At 34.1% G+C, this 19969-nt stretch overlaps 2 protein-coding genes across 3 annotated transcripts; one reads left to right on the plus strand and one right to left on the minus strand.

Annotated features, from left to right (window-relative positions):
- Window positions 1–2759: 2759 nt before the first annotated feature.
- On the plus strand, window positions 2760–7306 carry LOC144428146 (uncharacterized). The gene is made up of 2 exons (XM_078116908.1): window positions 2760–3025; window positions 3141–7306. Exon 2 carries the CDS (start codon window positions 4735–4737, stop codon window positions 6151–6153), a length of 1419 nt encoding a protein of 472 aa, XP_077973034.1. The 5' UTR covers window positions 2760–3025; window positions 3141–4734; the 3' UTR covers window positions 6154–7306.
- Window positions 7307–7786: 480 nt separating this feature from the next.
- On the minus strand, window positions 7787–17844 carry LOC120337292 (uncharacterized). Of its 2 annotated transcripts, none has more exons than XM_039405039.2 (15): window positions 17569–17844; window positions 16269–16567; window positions 15754–15868; window positions 15540–15663; window positions 14984–15149; window positions 14584–14740; window positions 14380–14472; window positions 13309–13499; window positions 11375–11988; window positions 10643–10718; window positions 10201–10311; window positions 9875–10001; window positions 9404–9527; window positions 8859–9017; window positions 7787–8613 (listed from the first exon to the last, which is right to left on the minus strand). In XM_039405039.2, the coding sequence occupies exons 1-15, from the start codon at window positions 17727–17729 to the stop codon at window positions 8443–8445; spliced, it is 2688 nt and encodes an 895-aa protein (XP_039260973.2). In that variant the 5' UTR covers window positions 17730–17844; the 3' UTR covers window positions 7787–8442. The 2 variants fall into 2 exon arrangements, with proteins under 2 accessions (XP_039260973.2, XP_039260974.2); XM_039405040.2 differs by lacking the exon at window positions 11375–11988 and adding an exon at window positions 12203–12732 and having other exon boundaries at window positions 17569–17843.
- Between the last annotated feature and the right edge of the window lie 2125 nt (window positions 17845–19969).

Below are 19969 nucleotides of genomic sequence, written 5' to 3' on the forward strand. Positions count from 1 at the left end.
CGGGTGCAAACGTACACGGGTTCAAATGTCCGCGGGTTCAATCTATATGCGGGTGCTAAAATCCATGGGTGGAAATGTATGGGTTCAAATGTCCGTAGGTGCAAATGTCCATAGGTGCAATAGTATACAGGTGCAATTGTTCTGGGTTCAAATTACGGGTTCAGATGTACGGGTTCAAATGTACGCGGGTTCAAAGATAATGGAACCCTGACTTTATCTTAAGAAAACCAAAATTTTGATCACAAAAAAATATGCACAATCTAGGCCTACTTTAATGTTCTCTTAAATTTTATAGCTAACTTGATGCTTTCTTGAGGTTTTCAGCTTTCTTGAGGTTTTTTGACTTGGATTGCCACCATTCAAAATCAGTAATTCCGGTCTCTGGTACCTGAAGTTTAAAAACACAACCTCCTTATCAATAAACACTTCAAATTTTGGATTTCGGCTCTATAGCTCATATTAGAAGTTTGGAGCACACACCGGAAAAATAAGAAAATATGGGGTAGCCTATGGCTTGAGGTATAAATCTGAACCGCAGTTTGGGAGTTGAACTCATCACATGTGAATTATGTATTCATCAGAGTCGTATATATCAGTGGTCGGCAACCACCGGGCCGCGGCCCATCACCGGTCCGCGGAAAGGTTACTACCGGTCCGCAGAAAGGTGACCTAAAAACATACAAGACCCTTATAACATATATACAATCTAATATCTACAAACCTTACGATTGAAAGCTGGTGTTCCGTGTTGTTGTCTTCAAATTCTTTTTTATATTTTGGCATATTTTATGACACAGTTTTCAAGAAGATTTTGTTTGTTGTGATAAATGTTTGCAAGAATTTCCGAAAGTTGAAGCAATGACTACACAGCTAAATGTAAACGGCAACGTATTAATTTAAATTTAATCATCGCTCAGACCCCCATTTTCAATCATGTTCAGGAACATTGACTCGTTTTCGTAATGTAAATTATAAAAGTTGCTTAAAGCTGGGAAAATTTGAAACAGTTTGAAGTTTGCAAACCCGACTCGTAGAATACCCTTAAATAAGCGATAAAATCATTTAATGGTAGAAGTACAAGTAGGATTTTAGACGCCAGAAAGATGACCGTTGAAGGAGAACTAGGTGTTTGCCTTTTCTAAATTCAGACCAAAATAAACGATGCGTGCTCATCTAAACAAGTTAATATATCATATTAAAATTGCATTGCTATTAACGGCTACGAACAGTCAGTTCAGTGTACTTTTGTTCTCCGAGGTAATGAATTTGTTACGTCTTCTTACAACTTGAGTCATTGGTCTTGTTGTAATTTTATTCCTACGCGAAACCTGACAGTGATTATTGCTTATTCGGATAGTTTTCACGAAATTGGAAATTTTCGTTTGTTGTTCCGTGAAAAATTCATGATATAAAAAGTGCTTCGCGGTTTGAAAATCACTGAAAATAGCGATATTTACCATGCTTCATACAATCTACGGATTGGAAACAATAGCGCAAATGCCGATCTCGCAATAAATATCATCACCTTCGTTTTTGTGTATATTGTCAACATATATTTTCTAACGCGTTTGAATTTATTACATAGGCTTAGTTCGTTTATATAAAGGTGGTCCGTCAAAATTTTGGCCATATTTTACCGGTCCGTCACTTCCAAAAGGTTGCCGACCACTGGTATATATTCAGTCGTATTATTCTTGTGTCGATGAACGTGACTTCACTGTCGCGCACAATTGAACAAACGTTTTCGTATGACGTAGTCGACGATTTTTTCCCCTTCGACTAGTGCAATTTAATGTATCCTTACAATTTATATAAATTCGAATATTGATTATTCTTCTTTATAATCTTACACATGGTAATGCCCCTAAAATATTTGTATGAATAGTAGATTTCAGCAGCCGTTCTAAATTACGACAATGATGAGAACTTTTCCGTAATAAAACCTAGTCATTCTAACTCATGATTTATGAAAAATCTTCCCGGGGTAAACTTTTTTATTTCGGTCAAACACTATCAGTACAAGTCATACCTCCAACAACAGTGAACGGCAGTCAGTATTATAATATGACTGTATGAAATAAGATCATACGGAAATGGTGCAATACGTGTTCTTGGAGTTACATCATAGAGTAATGATTATTATATCACTATGTCTTGCAACAAAATTCCTAACAACTAAAATAAGAAACTTTGACACAGTTTCAAATCGAGCCATAAAAATAAGCGAGTCATGTTATTGTTGTTATTTAATGTATGACTGCATTGTATTATGTAACTTATCTCTTTATAATATATAATCTGATTGAGCGGTCATCCGAATAACAGATGATTGCATCGTGTGGAATAGATTTAAAATCAAAGATGCTTTTATTTTGAGTTTATAGTGATTATATTGCATAACGACTTGAAGTTTGCGTTTGACTGAAGGATCATAACGGGTTTTTGAAAAAATTGTACAAATTGTATAAAAATATATTGTCAGGCGTTTCGAAAATTCCATAAACAACTACATGTCCAACAAGCGGATGTTTTCACGCCCACCGCTTAAAGCCGTGTTCTATCAACACGATAAGCAAATTATGGCAATTCATAGACACCTAGAGAATGAGCTGTTTTTCACGTGGTTGATATGCTTATTAACTACACAAAACAAAATTGTCAAACGAATCCAATTGTCAGATAACGGAATCAGTAATGTATCGATGCGTGGGCCCATGTTCTTTGCTCAGAGTAATTGAGGAAGCATCTTTGTTGGTGTAGTTTTATTTATAACATCGGAAAATGCTGAAATGTTGAATAAGGTTTGTACAATATATTAGAAAATGCGAGGGGAAGCATCTTTGTGAGGTGTAGTTATATTTATAACATTACAAAATGCTGATATGTTGAAAATGCTTTGTACAATTTATAAGATAATGCGGAAATTCAAAACATCAGAAGATTGAAATATAATTCAATTGACTGCGTATTGGCAGTTAACGGAATCTATTTGAAACGACGCAATGGATACTTGGTATACTTCAAGGTAAGATTCGCCAAGTAAACCAATACTCGGTATAAAATTCGAAAGATTCTAGGATAATGTTACATGACGCCACTTTTCAAAGGCAAGATGGAGAACGGGATATTTTATTTTTCAGTGAGTTCATGAGAAAATATTTTACGAATTCGTGATAAAAGCGCTCGACACGTTAATATCATGCATCATGCACGTAAAGTTGGCTGTCATACTTGAGCGTTTCAATTCGTCTTACATTGTGCTGTCGCAGTGCATCGATGAATGGAATGAACAATTGCTTTCGTGCGTGTTTCTGACGTGACGTGTGACTGAAACAAATAAGGGTATTCGTCGAGATTATATTATATTTTCTATATGTAGATCATAAGGCATGTCTTACACAATTTCTATCACTCGAAGGGGGTGGCATATTTGTACACAAGAAGACTGCTACTAATCAAATCATTCCTAATGAGCAATATTTTTAGTTATTATGAGTAATTTGCATTTATTAAAGACGTATAAGATTATGTGGTATGATGGATATTGGCGACCTTTTATGGTCAGAACTGAATATTAGATATATATAGATCATGTTGTCAAATTAGTGTCCATACAAAATTATTTCTGAGAAACAATGAACACGAAGACGCATCAGTCATTTAAAACAGTATTGGTTGTAGCACGTACTCTGAAATATTTTGACGTTATTTTTCATTTTTTAATATGACGCATGCAGATAGCTATATTTTTACGATATTAGAGGACTTATGTAATTGTAATGTACGCTTACTCTTAGTACCTAATCTGGTTGAAGTTCGGGGAGAGAGGGCACACCTCTAGTGTATGGTTACGTAAACCTGCCCTTCGGTCCCTCCGGGGACCAGGGAGTGTTCGTTTGGGGTCCCAAAGGCTCTCGTCAAGTGTCATTCGCGGTGACTACATTAATTTAAAGTAAATTAACTGCGATTTGTCGTTTGTTGGCGTTTTATTATTGAACGTGGCAAATAAAATATCTGATGGGTACCACTTAAACAAAACTAGTTTTTTAATCATTTAATTTTAGGACCAGGGACATGAATTGTTGAGAGTCTTTGGGAGGGCGATGATGGATCAGGAAAGTTTAAGAACCACTGCACTAGTGTCGAACTTTGGTAGGCAAGCTTGTGAAACTCAGCAATAACAAATTGTAGTGACTATCAGGAAAAGCAGAGGTGAAACTTGGACAGATTTGTGATATTACTAAATAAAACCGTTGACAGAATATTTGTTTCAACTTCCTTATTTAAAACCATGGTTTCCTTATTCACTTCCTGTAGCTCGGCTACCTTGTCTAAATTGTGACAACCAAATCTCTCTATAATTTTGCATAATTTTATAGACAACAGTCAGAAAACTTTTTTTCATACACATTTGAATACATCTTTAGTCGCGTTTGCATCCCGCACAAGCAGCGCGCGGATGCAAGCACTAATACATTCAGGATAGGGCGGAAATATATCTGCAAACGTTAGTTATTCAGTTACAATTTCCTAAACCTTGAAATTATTTTTTTTATATATATTTATATCCAGAAATATTTTTCAATTTTATTAGCGACTGAAGAGAGTATATTTCATAACTGTGTGTTAAAACACCTGAAGAAACACAGCAGGTTTAGCAATTCAACAAAACCGGACATATTAACTGTTCGACTTCTCAATACCTGGCAAAAAATATTTTATTGCCAATTCAGAATGTCGGTCAATTCGACATGGCCGCTGGAGACTAATTCACGAGCATACGATGGTATCTCTAGCAACAGAATAAGAAGCCCGCTGAGTATAAGTGAGGACTTATTACCAATTTGGATACTCTGCGAATCAACTTCCTGCTGCCTAACTGCGATTTCTATCTACATTGCGGCAGTGTTGATAAAGCATGCGAGAAGTCAAAGCGTTTCAAGGTTGGCAAAGCGACAGAGAGACAGTATGATGTTTCCTTCTCAGGTTAAGTGTTCATCAAATGAAAATACCAATCAAAAACTCCCAGACGTTTCAATCGGATCACAAAAAGATGACACGTTCAATCCAAATCCGGTAAAAATACCTTATAACGAACAAATTAGTGTTGAGAGTGCAAAAAGCAACAGCAACCTGATTGTTGGAAGTCCTGTTGGTGTGAAACCAGAATTTAATTTTACGCAAGGGCAGATTATAAGCGTTCATAGAAAAAAGGAAACTAATCAAGGAAAATGGCTCCTGCGAAGCATACTTGTGTGCGTCATTGCTGTCGTACTACGCTGCGTTACCGAACAGAGTCTTATACTTATGGGAAATTGGTCTGACCACGCTTGCGATATTTTAACCAAACTAATGATTACTTTCACTGCAGTGTCCCTTCATTGTTGTCACGTATTTTTATGGCTCAGGCAACTTACTTTCTACTCCAATCCGGTGCTGAAACCCCTACAATCAAAGAAGCTAAAAGTTGTGAGCTATGCAGCTTATGGAATCATGCCAATTACTCTTGCCCTAACTCTCGCTTTATACATGTGGTGGAGGGACTACAAAAACTACGAGGGATTTTGTGCAGCTTCAAAAAAACAAAACTTACCTTCGTACGTCCCGTTTTCAGTTCTAATTGCCTGCACGGTCACTATTCAAGTCTTACTGTCATCACTATTTTTGTATCCGCTCATTGTCCATAAAATGAAAAGGCGAAATTCAGCAACTAAAGTGAAAGCAAGAGTCGACGATACTGCATCTGAATCTCGGGTCACTACAGCGCCAGTGGTGAAATCAAGAAGATCAGACAGACTGATGGAATGCATCAGGAGAGTTCTCCACGGCGCGACCGTTGGAATTACCACAGATGTAGTCGGAGGCGTGGTGTCTATATTTTTGCCAGATGACTTACCTATATTCGCTTTAAGCTTATTATACAACCTCAATGTTTCATTGAATCTGCTATGTCTCATCTACACGTTTGCAAACTGGAGGCAGATGTTATTTCCTTGGTGTTGTCCGTCTCATCAACAAAAAGAATTTCGAAACTCCATACGCAACAGGCGTTCTTCTGCGCGACAAGGACGGCATAAGCACAGTCGTCGTCCTAGTCAAAGGTCAAATACTGTTATGGGAACCAAATACACGTTAAAAGACGTTGGTACTTGATTATATATACACACCATGTATCAGAGGAATCTTTTTACTTATGCAATATGCATTATTCATCTATTTTTTTAATAATAAAGTTTGGTGTAATATATTGCTAGAGCGCGTAAAACTCTTTATGCTGAATAGTCTAGTTGCACTTCGGATTTCAATTTGCGTAATATAACATGGACTTTTCATCCGAATTGTGTTATCTGTATAGTATATTCTATTGATATGTTTAATTTTTACACTTTTATTTGAAATAAAAATGATTTTGAAACGAACTTGAAGGTTAGTTGATGTTCAAGCTTGTATTTTCTACCGCGTACTTTCTTGAATGTGGCAAAAAGCCATCACGTCACGCTTAAATTGAAAAGTTGCACAAAAGTTAAATTAATAATCAATTACGCTCTGTAGAATAGCTAGTGCGCTGAAAGTTCATAGACAATATAAATAAGAAGCAAAATCAAAGTTGTTTGTTCACAATAACACACATAATGAGAGGTTTTGAATCAAGAATATTGTTTGATTTTCTTTGTTTTGTGGGAATATATAGAATCAATATCTGCTTAAATTTTGTTACGCCCTCCCTATTAGCTTGCGTTCGTAGATGACTCTTGGTAATTATAAGTTGTATATGAGAACTAAGGTTGTAAATAGGTGAAGAGATAGGTATTTTACCTAAAATGATATGGCGCAACTACGACTTAATAGTTGAACAGACATAGAGCAAATTGAACTTAAACCTATTATGATAGAAGCAAAAATATTCTCTTGCTAATCATGATGTGGTACATTTACGCTCCCTGAGTTGTGTTTTTATTCGAATCACGTTGTAAACGTCTCACCAACTGTAGTGTTTAGCTTACTGGTCAATGTCATGCATATATACGAATGCATATTAGGGTTGACTCATTTCCAAGATCAAACTCCCAGACAATTTTTGATAATTTCAACGACCAAATTTTTGTGCTTTTAAAATCTTTTCAATCGAAAATAACTATTTATATCTGTCAATTTTTCCATTATTATGAAATACATGAAAATTAGTTAAAGAATCTCTCGGTCTTGGGGATAGTTTATAATTTTTACGATTTTTGACACTTTACGAAAGCGTTTCACACAAAATATCGATTGTTACTGTTCGATATGTGTGTATTATACATAGGGGGAAATCGGTTGAAAATTACCGTGGAGCTAACTCAAGAAATGTGGTGCCTAGAATGTGACAAAAATGTCTTCAAAACTGATTCATTTTAATTCAAAAAAGAAAATATTAATGATAAATTGCGCCCTTTCGAAATACCATGATGGAAAAACATGGAAAAAATATAATTTTTTATATAAAAAGTACTCTACCGCGCATTATATGCGATTGCAACAAATCATGCACGTGGAGGAAATATTAGAAGATTCAATCAATCTAATGCTTAAAAACAGTTGTTACTGAATTGAATCCTCGTAAGAAAGTTGCTACCGTTTGTTATTGTCATTGTCGTCGGGGATAATCTGAAGATTTTTAAAAACCAAAGTAATTTTAGTATACATTCTATTTTTGAGTTACTGTTCACTAAATGCAATTTGAAAAAACCCAACACTGCAAGCAAGTTGCTTCGTTCCAGTACTCAATTACCTCTGAATATAGTTTCAGTAACGCATTGCATTTGTATTTGAAGTTCTAGTCAAGTATTTATGTCGATTACAGCAAATCATGACTGCCCCTTCAAGCATAGAATAAAAATCTATCGGCTAAATATTTAACACTCCATCATTGGCATCAAATAATTCAATTTTGGCAAAAAAAAATTTGAATATATATATATATATATATATATAGTGTGAATATTGATGAAACGCTGAATTTATCAACATAAATTTTGATTAAGAAAAAAAATTTGGCATAAAATAAAGTGAATTAGATTTACGTATTCATTTAACAACATAAAGTTTGTTCAACATTAAAAAATGATCGGAAATGTATTTTAATTTACGGCCACCTGGAGTCATCACCTTAATCACCCATCAAGTTTCAACTATTCTTTGCTATTACGTGGCCTTATGGTATAGTACCTTTTCACATCAAATTGAATATAAATAAGTTCAAATGTTCAAAAAATGCAGCATTGTTTGTATCGCGTATCATTCTGTAGTTATAAGTATAACTGAATTTCAAGTACATCGAATTTGAATGGACATAACGCATCACTTCCTGACTCTTCTTCTCTTGGCATGTTTTTGTTCGTCTCGGCGTCGTGTAATATCCCTTTGCTATTTTGTGTATGTTTTATTTTATTTAGGCATGTCTGGTTACACAATGTTATTGTTTGTATCTTCTTTCTTCTTTTTTGGAGTTTGAATGTGAAATTGTTTTTGATTTACCGCCACTCGGACGAGTTTTTTTTTAGTTGTTTTGATTAATGTCGGCCTTGGTTCAGCATCATGATCATTTTCTTCTTCTTGTATTTTTCCTACGTTTCTCTGAATTATTTTTTAACAAAATGAATATAAAAATAAACTAAATTCTAGCATGGAATCAAATTAAGCTTTGAATTACTTTGAAAATGTAAAATTTTGGATTGCAATACTAAATAAACGATTGTATTTATTGCACCAATCTGCTGTTGTGTTTGAGGGTAACTGCTCGAGGTAAAAATGAATTATAAATTTTATTCTACATTGTGGCTTTAATATAAAACCAGAAAATACTCTCATGTTATTATAACCTGAAACACTGGATCATGTGTGTCAATCATGTCCATGGGATTTTCTTCTCCGTTATTCACAGCTTTTTGAACCTTTTCCATTAATTTTGCTATTCCTTCTGGCATTCCACTCTTCCCGTCGCGGTGAACAACCGGTGGTTTTGGCTTGCTCGGATGTTGCTTTGGAAAAGTATATGTTTGATATTAGATAGATATTTATTTTTGACTTAACATTATGCTTGGAATTCATTTTTTCCATATAGAGAAGACACGACATATTTATATATATATATAGGGGGAATGAGTGTGGTTTATGATGTATTAGGTATAGGAACAAAAACAAACAGATAGATTTTGCGCAAACGTAACGGCGCAATTCACAAATTAACAAATAAATCGGAGTAAACCTAGGTTGGATACAATGCAGATGTTCCGAGGACATGAATTTTTTTTATGATTTTTCCTCGGGAATAAACATAAATATTTTTGTTCTTGTTTATATAACCTAACTAACCTACATTATAGAAAACAAAAACAGTTTTGAATAATAGTTATTTAAATTCAACCTTTAATTCAGCCATCTTGCGTTCATATTCAGCTTGATTTTGCCTTTGTCTTCTGGCTTTTTCCTTCATTACTTCTTCGTGGCGTTGGGCCTTACTTCGAATCATATTTTCTGTCATCTTTTTCCTTGAAACGACAAAAAAAATATTTACTGAGCGGAACTTTGAAATCGCAAGAATAATTTAAAATAATATTTTTGTGTAGAATTGGCTAGGTTTGTCATCATGTCTTTTCCGAGAACTCAAGGCAAACGAGACAATAACTTGATTCCAGTCGTAAACTTTATACGAATCAACTAGTTTTTACTACAAGTCCGTGGACTACTCCTATATATCAAGTAACGATATCTGTGATTCATTCATATTCAAGTTGTTTTTTTTGAGTTTCGAATCATGCTTTCTTAGTTTTCACGTGGTGGTAGTGGATGCCAATATTTCCTTTTCTATTATAAAATACAAATATATGTGTCTTACTTCCAATATACATCTCTTGTGCGAGCATCAACAACGGGATCTCCTGAAGTGACTTCAAACCACCAGTTCCATTGAAAGTATGGCTGTCTATATTTGTCAACAATTTTGCTTTCGACTGCATACGTTCCTGAGATAAAGATCGATTTTAAATATCATAGCATAGCCTACCTATTATAATGTGTTATATTTTTTAAAAATAACTGTTTTTTACCGCAACTCAAATAGCGAGTATTTTATTTCTTGGTGATTTCGCGTGTCATATTTTTTCGCAAGTGATCATCGAAATATACCATCAACCGGTATGTTTACTGTAATATATAATTTACCTGGTATATTTGGAATTGCAAAATCAGGTGTTCGGAAGCTGTACTTCTTTGGAATGTCGGGATTTGAAAAATTTGGCGTTTTCTTCCCTGGCCAAGTGAACGTATAATGATCTAGAAAAATATCACATTTATTACAATAAAGGGCGTAATGGATTTATTTTCAGGTAATTACATAAATTAGCATGCGATAATATTTGCCTATAAAATTATCTAAAAAGTGAAATATTAAAATCGAAATCGTTAAATGTTTATGATTTGAAATGTTGGGAATAATATTATTAGGTTAAATATGGGACATGGTGTTCAATTATCTATTTAATGGTATGACGTAAATTTTTCTTTTGCTATCTCACTAAATGTGCATCCAGTGAGATGGGTTTTCACTCTTTATATCGTATTTCGTCTAATCTATGTTCAAAAAATATAACAATGGGCTACTTACTTTCTCCTTTCTCAAGATGAGATTCGAAATGCTTTTCATCGGTGTAATATAGATATTCCGACGGGTTTAAGACGACCTGTTCGTAAACAAAATATGAACATTTAATCAACATGCATTTATTGCATCATGATTTGAAAACGTCTGAAAGCGGTATCTGAGTGGAAAGTTGACAAGACGTAAGGCAAACAATCATTTTTGTATGTAGTTATTTTTTAAATAACTATATTTGTGATTAATCACCCATAATTTACACTTTTGCAAGAAACCATCGAAGTGCTGACATTCAGATGTGTGAATAAATTTGACTATAGATGGTATGTTTTCGTTTGGTTTGGACATTTCAGTGTCCACAAAAAAAAGAATTTGATGTTGGCATTACTACAAGAAATACACGTCAAAACAATCATATAGGAAACAATTTAGTTTTAGTGCGTTGTAAAAAGTCTGCATTTGTTATCTGTTATAGTTAAGCATCTCTTACACGTGCAAATGCGTACGCGTAATAAATTGAATTAATTAGTGCACATTTGGGAGGGATATGTAAAAATCTGCAGAAAAAGTAACACAATTAAATCAGCACTTCATGATAATTGTATTCGTTGTTAACATATTTTGCGATCTTTATAAAAATCATATCTAAAAGCCTTTACGCAAGATTTACACAAGACTGACTTGAGATTAAAAAACCAGATAAATCAACATATTTATATGGGGAACTTAAAAATCAAATACCTCTATATCAATCTTAAAAGCGAAGTAGTGTCTAAAATGATTTCCTTCGTTTTCATTAACCCATTTGGTTATATCGGGAGGAATCGTTTGTTTCAGAGGTTTTGGCAAACTCTGGTGTGCTCCATAAAAACCAGGGCAGTATTTTACATATGCTGTTGTATTTTTAGCCAGCACTTCATTGAGTGTAGGGATTCTTTTAACACCGTCTTCTAAAACTTCACTTGGGTCTAAAACTAAACGCGTATCAGTTCCTATTTGGTGTTTGCCATCTTTATTTATTACAAAGTCTCCACTTGCAGCTTGTTTTCTCAATTTCATCCAACCAAGCCGCATATCATTTCCCAATGCACCCATCAGTCTAACGTTTGGACGGGACATAATTAGTCTGATAAGCTCTTTATCACTGTGCTTGGGTGGACCTTTTTTGCGTAACGTGTATTTGATCCCGTTTACTTCCTTTACGATTCCTCCACATAATGCTTGCATTTTGTCGCAAGCCGATTTCGCTGCCGTCAGGTTTGGGTATGAATAATCGGAGTCGTCAATTCGGTCGTGCTTCTCAAGGGTCTTGTTGATATATGTTTCCCATCGGCAACGACGGATGTCAATATCATCTGAACCACGTATATAACTTAAAAGTTATACTTTTTGTTATGCAATAGTAATTTCATACAATCACCCAAGCACCCGGAAAGTGTTAGTAGAAAAAATAGCGATGCGATGAAGGAGCACTCGACTACAAATCATGGCGGCGCGGGCGGTTTAATCTAATCTCTAAAAAAATTTATATTGATTAATGTTTTTGTATCGAAGCAAATATTTACTCACTTGAAAATGCAAGTCGAATGAATAGTGATGTGGACAAGGTTTTGAAACATCTGTGCACATGAACGCTGACTTGTGCGGCCTGAACTGTGAAAATTCTCCCGGACAATATCGCAAGTATGCATACTTTTCAGGCAAGATGTATCGGCGTCGTTCAGCTGACAATCTTTCGTCTCCATTTTCGTCGGGGGATACTGTAGGAGGTTTTGGCGCGGACGGGCCACTTATAACCAAGTGTCTAGGAATGCTACCCCTCCTTAAACTATAATTCTCTTGTTTGTTTTCACGTTGAACTCCTGAGCACTCAGGAACAAGTTTGTCGCACAGGTCTTGTGCTTGTTTGAGATCATGCAACATTGAAAACCGTCGTTTTCTACCATCTGGACCAATTAAATTATCTTTTATAAGTGAAGATTTGCCGTCTTTTCGGACGGTACCAGGCCACAGTGAAATATTTTGCGCTTCCTTTTTCTCTGTTAATTCAATGACGAAGTCCAGATACTTCCCGGGAAATTTCTCATAACGACACGGTCCTGTGAGGGTAGGTATAATGGTAAAGTGGGGTTTGATCGGAAGGGAGAAAAGATAAGTAAAGCAAACAGTTAATGATAATAAATGATGATGACAATAAATGATGCATTACAAACAATACAAGCTACGAAATTATAATGAACAACAAAATTGCAGAAGTAGAAACAAAGCAAAAGAGAAATGTGAGTGGTGGATTACGGTTATCCAGGATCGGGTGGGAACAACGCGTTTGATTTACCTTAAATCGAAGAATAGTATTACTAGCCGCGGAGAAACATCGACACCAAGGTACAATTTTAAGATGACAAATTTGGATAGTTTGAGTGGATGCATGCAAATTTAATAAATTTAGTGCATAAAAAAGAAGGTTAGTAATCAAATAAGAGTTTTGCGATTTCATTTGGCGCAAAGCAAACGAAGATTTGTTAATGGAAGCAAACAGGGTGCAATTATGACGTAGGTTTCTGTTCAACCATGGGGTTTGGACGTCAAAATCCAACGACCATGTCCCATGGCTGAATAAGACTATTCACATGCAGATTATATATTAAGACTTTCTCGCAATTGCAAATACATACCTGGATACAGGTCTATATCCATTGATGCCCTGCCATCAATATACAGCGTCAGTTTTGTTACTTGAATTCGTCTGATGTCAATAATTAATTTTGTATACATTGGAAAACGTTTTACTTCAAGTAACCGATATTGCAAATCTGATAACCCGTCAATATCTGCTCTTGTTTTTCTTGTGAGGTTTAGTTTGAAACTAAAAATAATTAATAGTTAATCAGACAACAATTAGGTATTTTTTTTAGTTCATTCAATGTTTCTATAAAACTGGCAAAAGGGTTTCTTGTTCATGAAATTGTCATCTGTTTTCAGAAAAATCTATGCAATTGAAGTCATTCAAATTTAACTAATCATTAAGATTGAAATGTCTAGAATTTTTTTATCTCGACAGATAGCAAGTGTATACTTATCTGGTAAACTTAACTTAAAATCTTCAACAATTGATAATTGTATTTTAAATCTACGAACTCGTCGAGATAAAAATATCATCTAACTGTTAACATGTAGCCTCATTTTTATTTAGTCCCATTTTGTTTCGTTTTTTGAGAGAATACACAAAAAGAATACTATGTTGTTTTTGCTTTGTCTGACTAGACCAGGGGTTCCCAAACAAGGGTCGCGACCCCAAAGTGGGTCGGAGTGATAAGTAGGTGGGGTCGCAAACAGGTCATGAGGTCGGTGGGGTCGCTGAGGTATGGTGGAGGATGAATGTACAAAACATCTAAGATTTGATAAATCTTGTTAAATTTAGCAGCTTGTACCATGTCTTACTGTAAAACAGGCATATAGGCATCGCTCTATGCCTATGCTATAGAAAATGTAGGTGCTTATTGCGACATCACTGTTTGGTTTCAGCTTATTTTACCTAATATCACCACATGACCAAACTCAAAAGTCCAGTGAAAGAAGCTCCGAAGTTTCATGAAGAAATTATATATAGACCTGGGGTCGCACTGGACACTTGAAAGTTGTCTTTGGTGTCGTCCTGAAAAAAGCTTGGGAAACCCTGGACTAGACTAACATTAAATAACGTCAGCAGAATTTTAATTACATTAATTATGCAAAACTTTTCTTACGGATATTTATTTGGACTAAATTTCCACGGATGTAAATGCGGAATCATCATGTATCTCCCCACTTTCAGCGAAGAAGGAACGATCGTCATATTCCTGCAAAACGGTAGATAGTTTTTTTAATCAATAGAGTGCATATTTATTAAAAGATTAGACTTTACACAATCAATTGATATTAATTAAATATAAAAGTAATATAACTCTTACCTATGTTGTATTCTGAATTCCATGTCGTTATCTTCACCTCCCCAACCCCAGAATCGGTTAGAGTGCCCGTTTGCCTTACGATATTGTGATGGCGTAATTCCTGTGACTCCTCCAAATTCAGTTCCATAATGAGGTTTATACTGAAATTTGTCGATTGCTGGGACGATAAGAATTTGTATTTAAATGTCGGTTTGTTTACTGCGAGATTCGCTATCTTTTTGGTAAGCAAGTACATAATAAAATGTAGAACATCGATTTATTATACTCAGTTTTTATCATAACAATCTGTGCTTCTTTACATGCAGATGGCAGCACTTTTAAACCATCCAAGAAAACTCGGTACAAATCAAATGCGTGAAGGATTACATAAAATGTGTTTATATTATTTGATAATGCTCACCAGGAGAGAGATGCCGTGGTTGATCAGCACACATATAAAAGTTTCTATCGTTTTCAGGAATCATATCAACATCATGGAAAATTATACAATCGTAATCATCCAACTTCAATGCTTCTTCGAAAGCAGCATTCATGACTGTAGCTTTGTTGAATTGACCGTTATCAAACTAAAATAATTAGAATTTAGGAATAAAACTGTTGTTGTTTGAAGATTGCCCCAAGCCTTTACGTTCAGTGAAAATTCATGCGACTTTTTTGATAAATTGCTTTTGATAAAAACGGCCTTCAATTGTTGTCTGCAGTAATAATATAATAAATGATTGAACCTATTATCTATTTATTAATTAATGTTAAATACTGGAAAAGATAAATGACTTGAATAACCTTTTTTATTCGATTTGTGTGTAAAAGAGAAAATTACGTTGCAAAAGATTTCCTGGTAATAGCCCTTAGGGAAATAGATTTATTTGAAATTCTGTACAAACTCAGATAGTTAAATAACTCATAGCAATATCACCTACAAAAATGAGGAAGGGATTAAACAACTTTGTACTTACCTGCTCTGCTACGTATATGCAGTAATGGATATGTTGTCTCATCAACATAGGATGTAAGTGATACAATAACGTTTTAAGATGTGCATCTCTGTCCTTGAACGGAATTATAACTGCTACCTTTTGCCTTGAAGAAATTACATATACAAGTCAAAAAAAGTAAACATCAGGGGTCGGATAGTATACTTCCTGTCTTTTTGCTTATTACAATACTTACAAAGCTATACATTCTTTCGGTGAATAACACCCTCCAATTGATAAACCTGGTCCAACATGTTTTGCAACTTCTTCCATCGAAGGTGTAATATTGGGATTGCTCTTCATGTCACCAACTAAAATGAAAAACATAGTAATATAAATATATAGTAAGAGTGACCATAACAAAGGATATGGATTTCTTTGCAAGAATGAAAGGTGTCACAATCACCTTTTTATATCAGTTTAAATTTTTAGGTTTTTACAAGGATTTTTTAAAGAAAGGTAAATTCTTCAGATTGTTTAATACACGTACAGATTGAATATGTGTGTAACATATTGTAAGTACGGTTTAATAGCGTCATTATATTCTTGTAAGCAGCTTGGGCTTAACTATACTATTCCCAAAATAATTTTAAAAACATAGTTCTATAAATAGTTTCATAAAAAGTTGTAGCTTTCAAATATAATATATAAAGTCATATTTTTATCCACACACTTGAAGAATAAATGATATACAGCTCATCCTTATCTCACCCAGCTTTGGCGATCGTTTTTTACATTTCTCCAGAGATTTTTGTGATATCTTATCTTTCTCTTTATTTTCGGCAACTGCTTCGATTTGTCGCGTTACATCTACTTTTTTAACAATTTCTTTTTTAACAATTGGGCTTGTCGCAAGAAGAATTGAAGTACTGGTGATTGAAGTAATTGGTGTTTGTTTTTGTTGTTCAAGCTCTTGTTGTTGTTGTTGCGGCTGCTCTACTTTCTCTGTTTGTTCTTCCTCAATATGTGCTCGTTTTTCAAGTTTTGGAGGTTCTGCTTCTAGTTGAGTTCTATTAAAAATGAAGGTGTGATTGACATTGATTTTAGTCAATAATGGACCATCGGTACCACATAAACAAAAAAAATTGAACCCAATTTTGTTCAGTAATGCGTTCAACTGGGGCATTTAACATGCTGGGTGCGCCAAACTAAGTAAGTAAGCTATTCGGAGCACAAGTGATTACGGTTCATCTAAGCATAATTGCTTGTTACATTTTCAAAAAGCCGGATCCATAAGAGTAAAATTTACAGTGCTTTCCTCATTATGAAACACCAAGACAACAGCAGTTCAAATTTCACATTACCTGTAACCAATTTTTTGTATTGCTGTATTTTAGGTTAACGTTGATATAACTGATGACAGAATTTTTTTTTTCGAAATTGAATATCAACATAGATAACGCCATGGTATTCTTTGAGAAGAATCATGTTTGTATAGCTAAATTACAGTTAAAATAAAAGTACGAACGTGAATTAATGAATATTTAATTTAATTCCAGGAAAATGGATATTCTTTGCTATCGATGTCTTAAAGTTAGACAAGTTGACATAGCCCCGGGCATCGCAAAAACTTTGGTATTTGAATAATTCAACAAAAATACGTAAACAAATCGTCTGTACTCTTACGTGTTATGATGAAATTCGTATTCATTTAATGAATAAATCTGAGTTCATCAGTATTACATTAATTAGCATTTCAAACCTGATAAAAAATTCTCTTGGCATTGCCTTACACCAACAGGTAGTGCAAAATTTGGTATTTATCTATGGTTGGCTGCAAAACACATATGCTGTCAAATTCATTTTGTTTTATGCTCAGGGCCATTGCATAATTTTCAAAAATCGATGATGAGTTCGTGCATACCAAAAAACATATTTTTAGCATCTGAAGAAAATTTGAATGTATATGAAAATCACCGAATGAGTATGTAGTATTTCTTTTCTTTATATCGTCATCAAAAAATTACCATTATTTTCGTTTTTGTATGCGGGAGAATGCCTTTTCACTCACCTCACAGATTTTTTTTCCGTAATGTAAACGGTGCATGTGAATAAAAGTACAATGAAGATAAGAATATTGAGACTACGTTTTCTTCCCCCTAGTCTTAATGAACGTGGACACAACAGCAATGCATTTCTGGCGCTTCTGCTTATTCTCTGTAGCAACGTCATCTTCTTCAAATAGGGATTTTTTAGTTTATGGAATGTCAACAATTTGTTCGTAAAATTCAAGATTTTCCTATATATTTCATACCGAAGTTTAGATGTTGTTAGTAGTTACTAGAATGAAAGAATTTGTTTTTTGTTAAAATGTTATACTTTGAACATTCTATGAGATTATACGTGAAATAACTTTCATTCCGGTATGTAAGAAACTAGACAATCAAATTAGCCTGTCCATATTTGATTTTTAGGTCCCAGTACTCGCAGTTAAATATGAAAGCTTCATATCTATATCTCATTACTCATAATACTGTTCACTATACGAATACACGCTTTTCTGAAAAATTACTGCCTATATGAAGTTATCCCTGCTCGTGATAGTAGAGCATATATTTGCTTTAACTATCTTTCAAATCTTGTCAACTACATAAATGATTTTCTATACCAACTTCCAGCACACAGTATATTTTCTAATACCTATTCACCTAATCGTTTTGCATATGTGCTCTTTAGTTGCAAGAAGACATACATCTGTATTTTTGTTCCCGTTTTTGATGCAGTAAAGGCAGTTTTGGTACTTTAGTTTCTATTATGTTCTGTCTTAAAACCACTCATGCAATTGAGTATATTTCTGAATAATTCATAAAGCGAGCACTGTAATCAAAATTTCTAATCGGTACATTTTGTCGCAAGTTCTTAACCCTCAGAATAGACATTCAATTATCACAGAAAAATAGTTTTCCAGATTTCTATCGCGCGGTGTTGCTTCTGCGTCGAACCCCTCAGGGTGTTATAATATAACGAACGTGTATCATATTATTAATAAATATGCCCCGCAGCTATACTGGACCGATAACCTGATCGGCAAGCTTCCGTGATATTATATTGAAAAGCAACAATTTTACGACCATTTTCGTGTAACAACAATATGTTTCAAAGTTTTTATTTTGGAAAATTCTATCTAAACTCAACGTCAAATAACTATTTTGAAATTCGGAACTCACTTGACAATTCCATCGGCGCACTTGGTGCTGAAATGTATGTATAAGCTATAAAATAACTTACATTGAAATTGGTGTACATTACTTTTGTCAGCGTACGTTGAAACAAGTAAATACTCACAAAAGCCTAGTTAAATAAAGTATGAAATGATTTATTCCAATATTCCCACGTTAAACCAATTTATTTGCCTCACACATGATTCTATGCCAAAGACAACCTGGCAACTGAATGTCAATTCAGGATTTTTTACAGTATGTTTTTATCTGGAATAATTTGTAATAAGATCCGTCAGGGGCCTCGTTCTGTATTTACCTTCATATAAAAACAAGACTATCTTAAGGTTTTAGAAGTGAGAACGAAGTGATATTAAAAATTGGCGTATTTAATCTTGCTTACATCTACAAATGCACCAAAAACGTTGGTAATCGCGTTGTTGAAACAAAACATCTGATTACGACACCAAAGAAGTTGATATGAAATGAATAATATATACTATTTCAAATAATAACAAAAATCAGCTATTCGATTTTGCCTATTTTTGCCATCGTACAATTCAATCTTTGCTTGCTTTTGGAATATTACTCTCCCGTTTTAATCGTTGTCTTCGCTTATCTATAGTGTTTAATTAGTATATCTACGGTACTGCCTATTTCTAAAGTTTGTCAATTGCATAATGAAAATTTGAGATTTTATCAAAAAGTTTCTCTCCTATAAAACGGTAGTCAAACTGCATATAAATAATTGATGAGAAATGAAATAGTTGTTTTAAAATGTCTGAATATCGAACACATATAGCGATTGCATCGAATTGTCGAACGAGAAATTACTGCAGTCGTTTGGGCCAGATAACAAACATAATTCTGTATTTTCTTATATATGTCTAGGCCCCATTATCTATACCAAAAATGTTTTGGTACAAATAAATAAAAACGGATTGAATATATATTGTGATATTTTAATAGATGGATTATCTTTATTTAGCATAACAAACAACAATCAACAAATAAAGTTTAATTGCAGACATATAAACGACAACAATGTATACCGAAAGAGTTTAATCCAAATTATAAAATCTTAAAATTTAACGTTTTGGGTAGTAAAGCTTGATAGGCGCAATTTCATAAATTATTCGTATAAACAATGATAACATGCGACTAATCCAGCCAACTACATTTCTTAATTAAAAGCACATTTTGATTTTTGATTATTCTTAATTTATTCACTCCATGCAAAAGTCAAGCTAACCA

Source organism: Styela clava, chromosome 10 (genome assembly GCF_964204865.1).
Source record: "Styela clava chromosome 10, kaStyClav1.hap1.2, whole genome shotgun sequence".
In the NCBI taxonomy this organism is placed as follows: domain Eukaryota; kingdom Metazoa; phylum Chordata; class Ascidiacea; order Stolidobranchia; family Styelidae; genus Styela; species Styela clava.

Coding starts and splice junctions, on each gene's coding strand:
- LOC144428146 (XM_078116908.1), top strand. CDS start 4,735: ATGTCGGTCAATTCGACATGGCCGCTGGAGACTAATTCACGAGCATAC.
- LOC120337292 (XM_039405039.2), bottom strand. CDS start 17,729: ATGACGTTGCTACAGAGAATAAGCAGAAGCGCCAGAAATGCATTGCTG. Junction 14,741..14,983: donor ACCACGGCATCTCTCTCCTG/GTGAGCATTATC, acceptor TTATCGTCCCAG/CAATCGACAAATTTCAGTAT. Junction 10,002..10,200: donor TGCAATTCCAAATATACCAG/GTAAATTATATA, acceptor TCTTTATCTCAG/GAACGTATGCAGTCGAAAGC.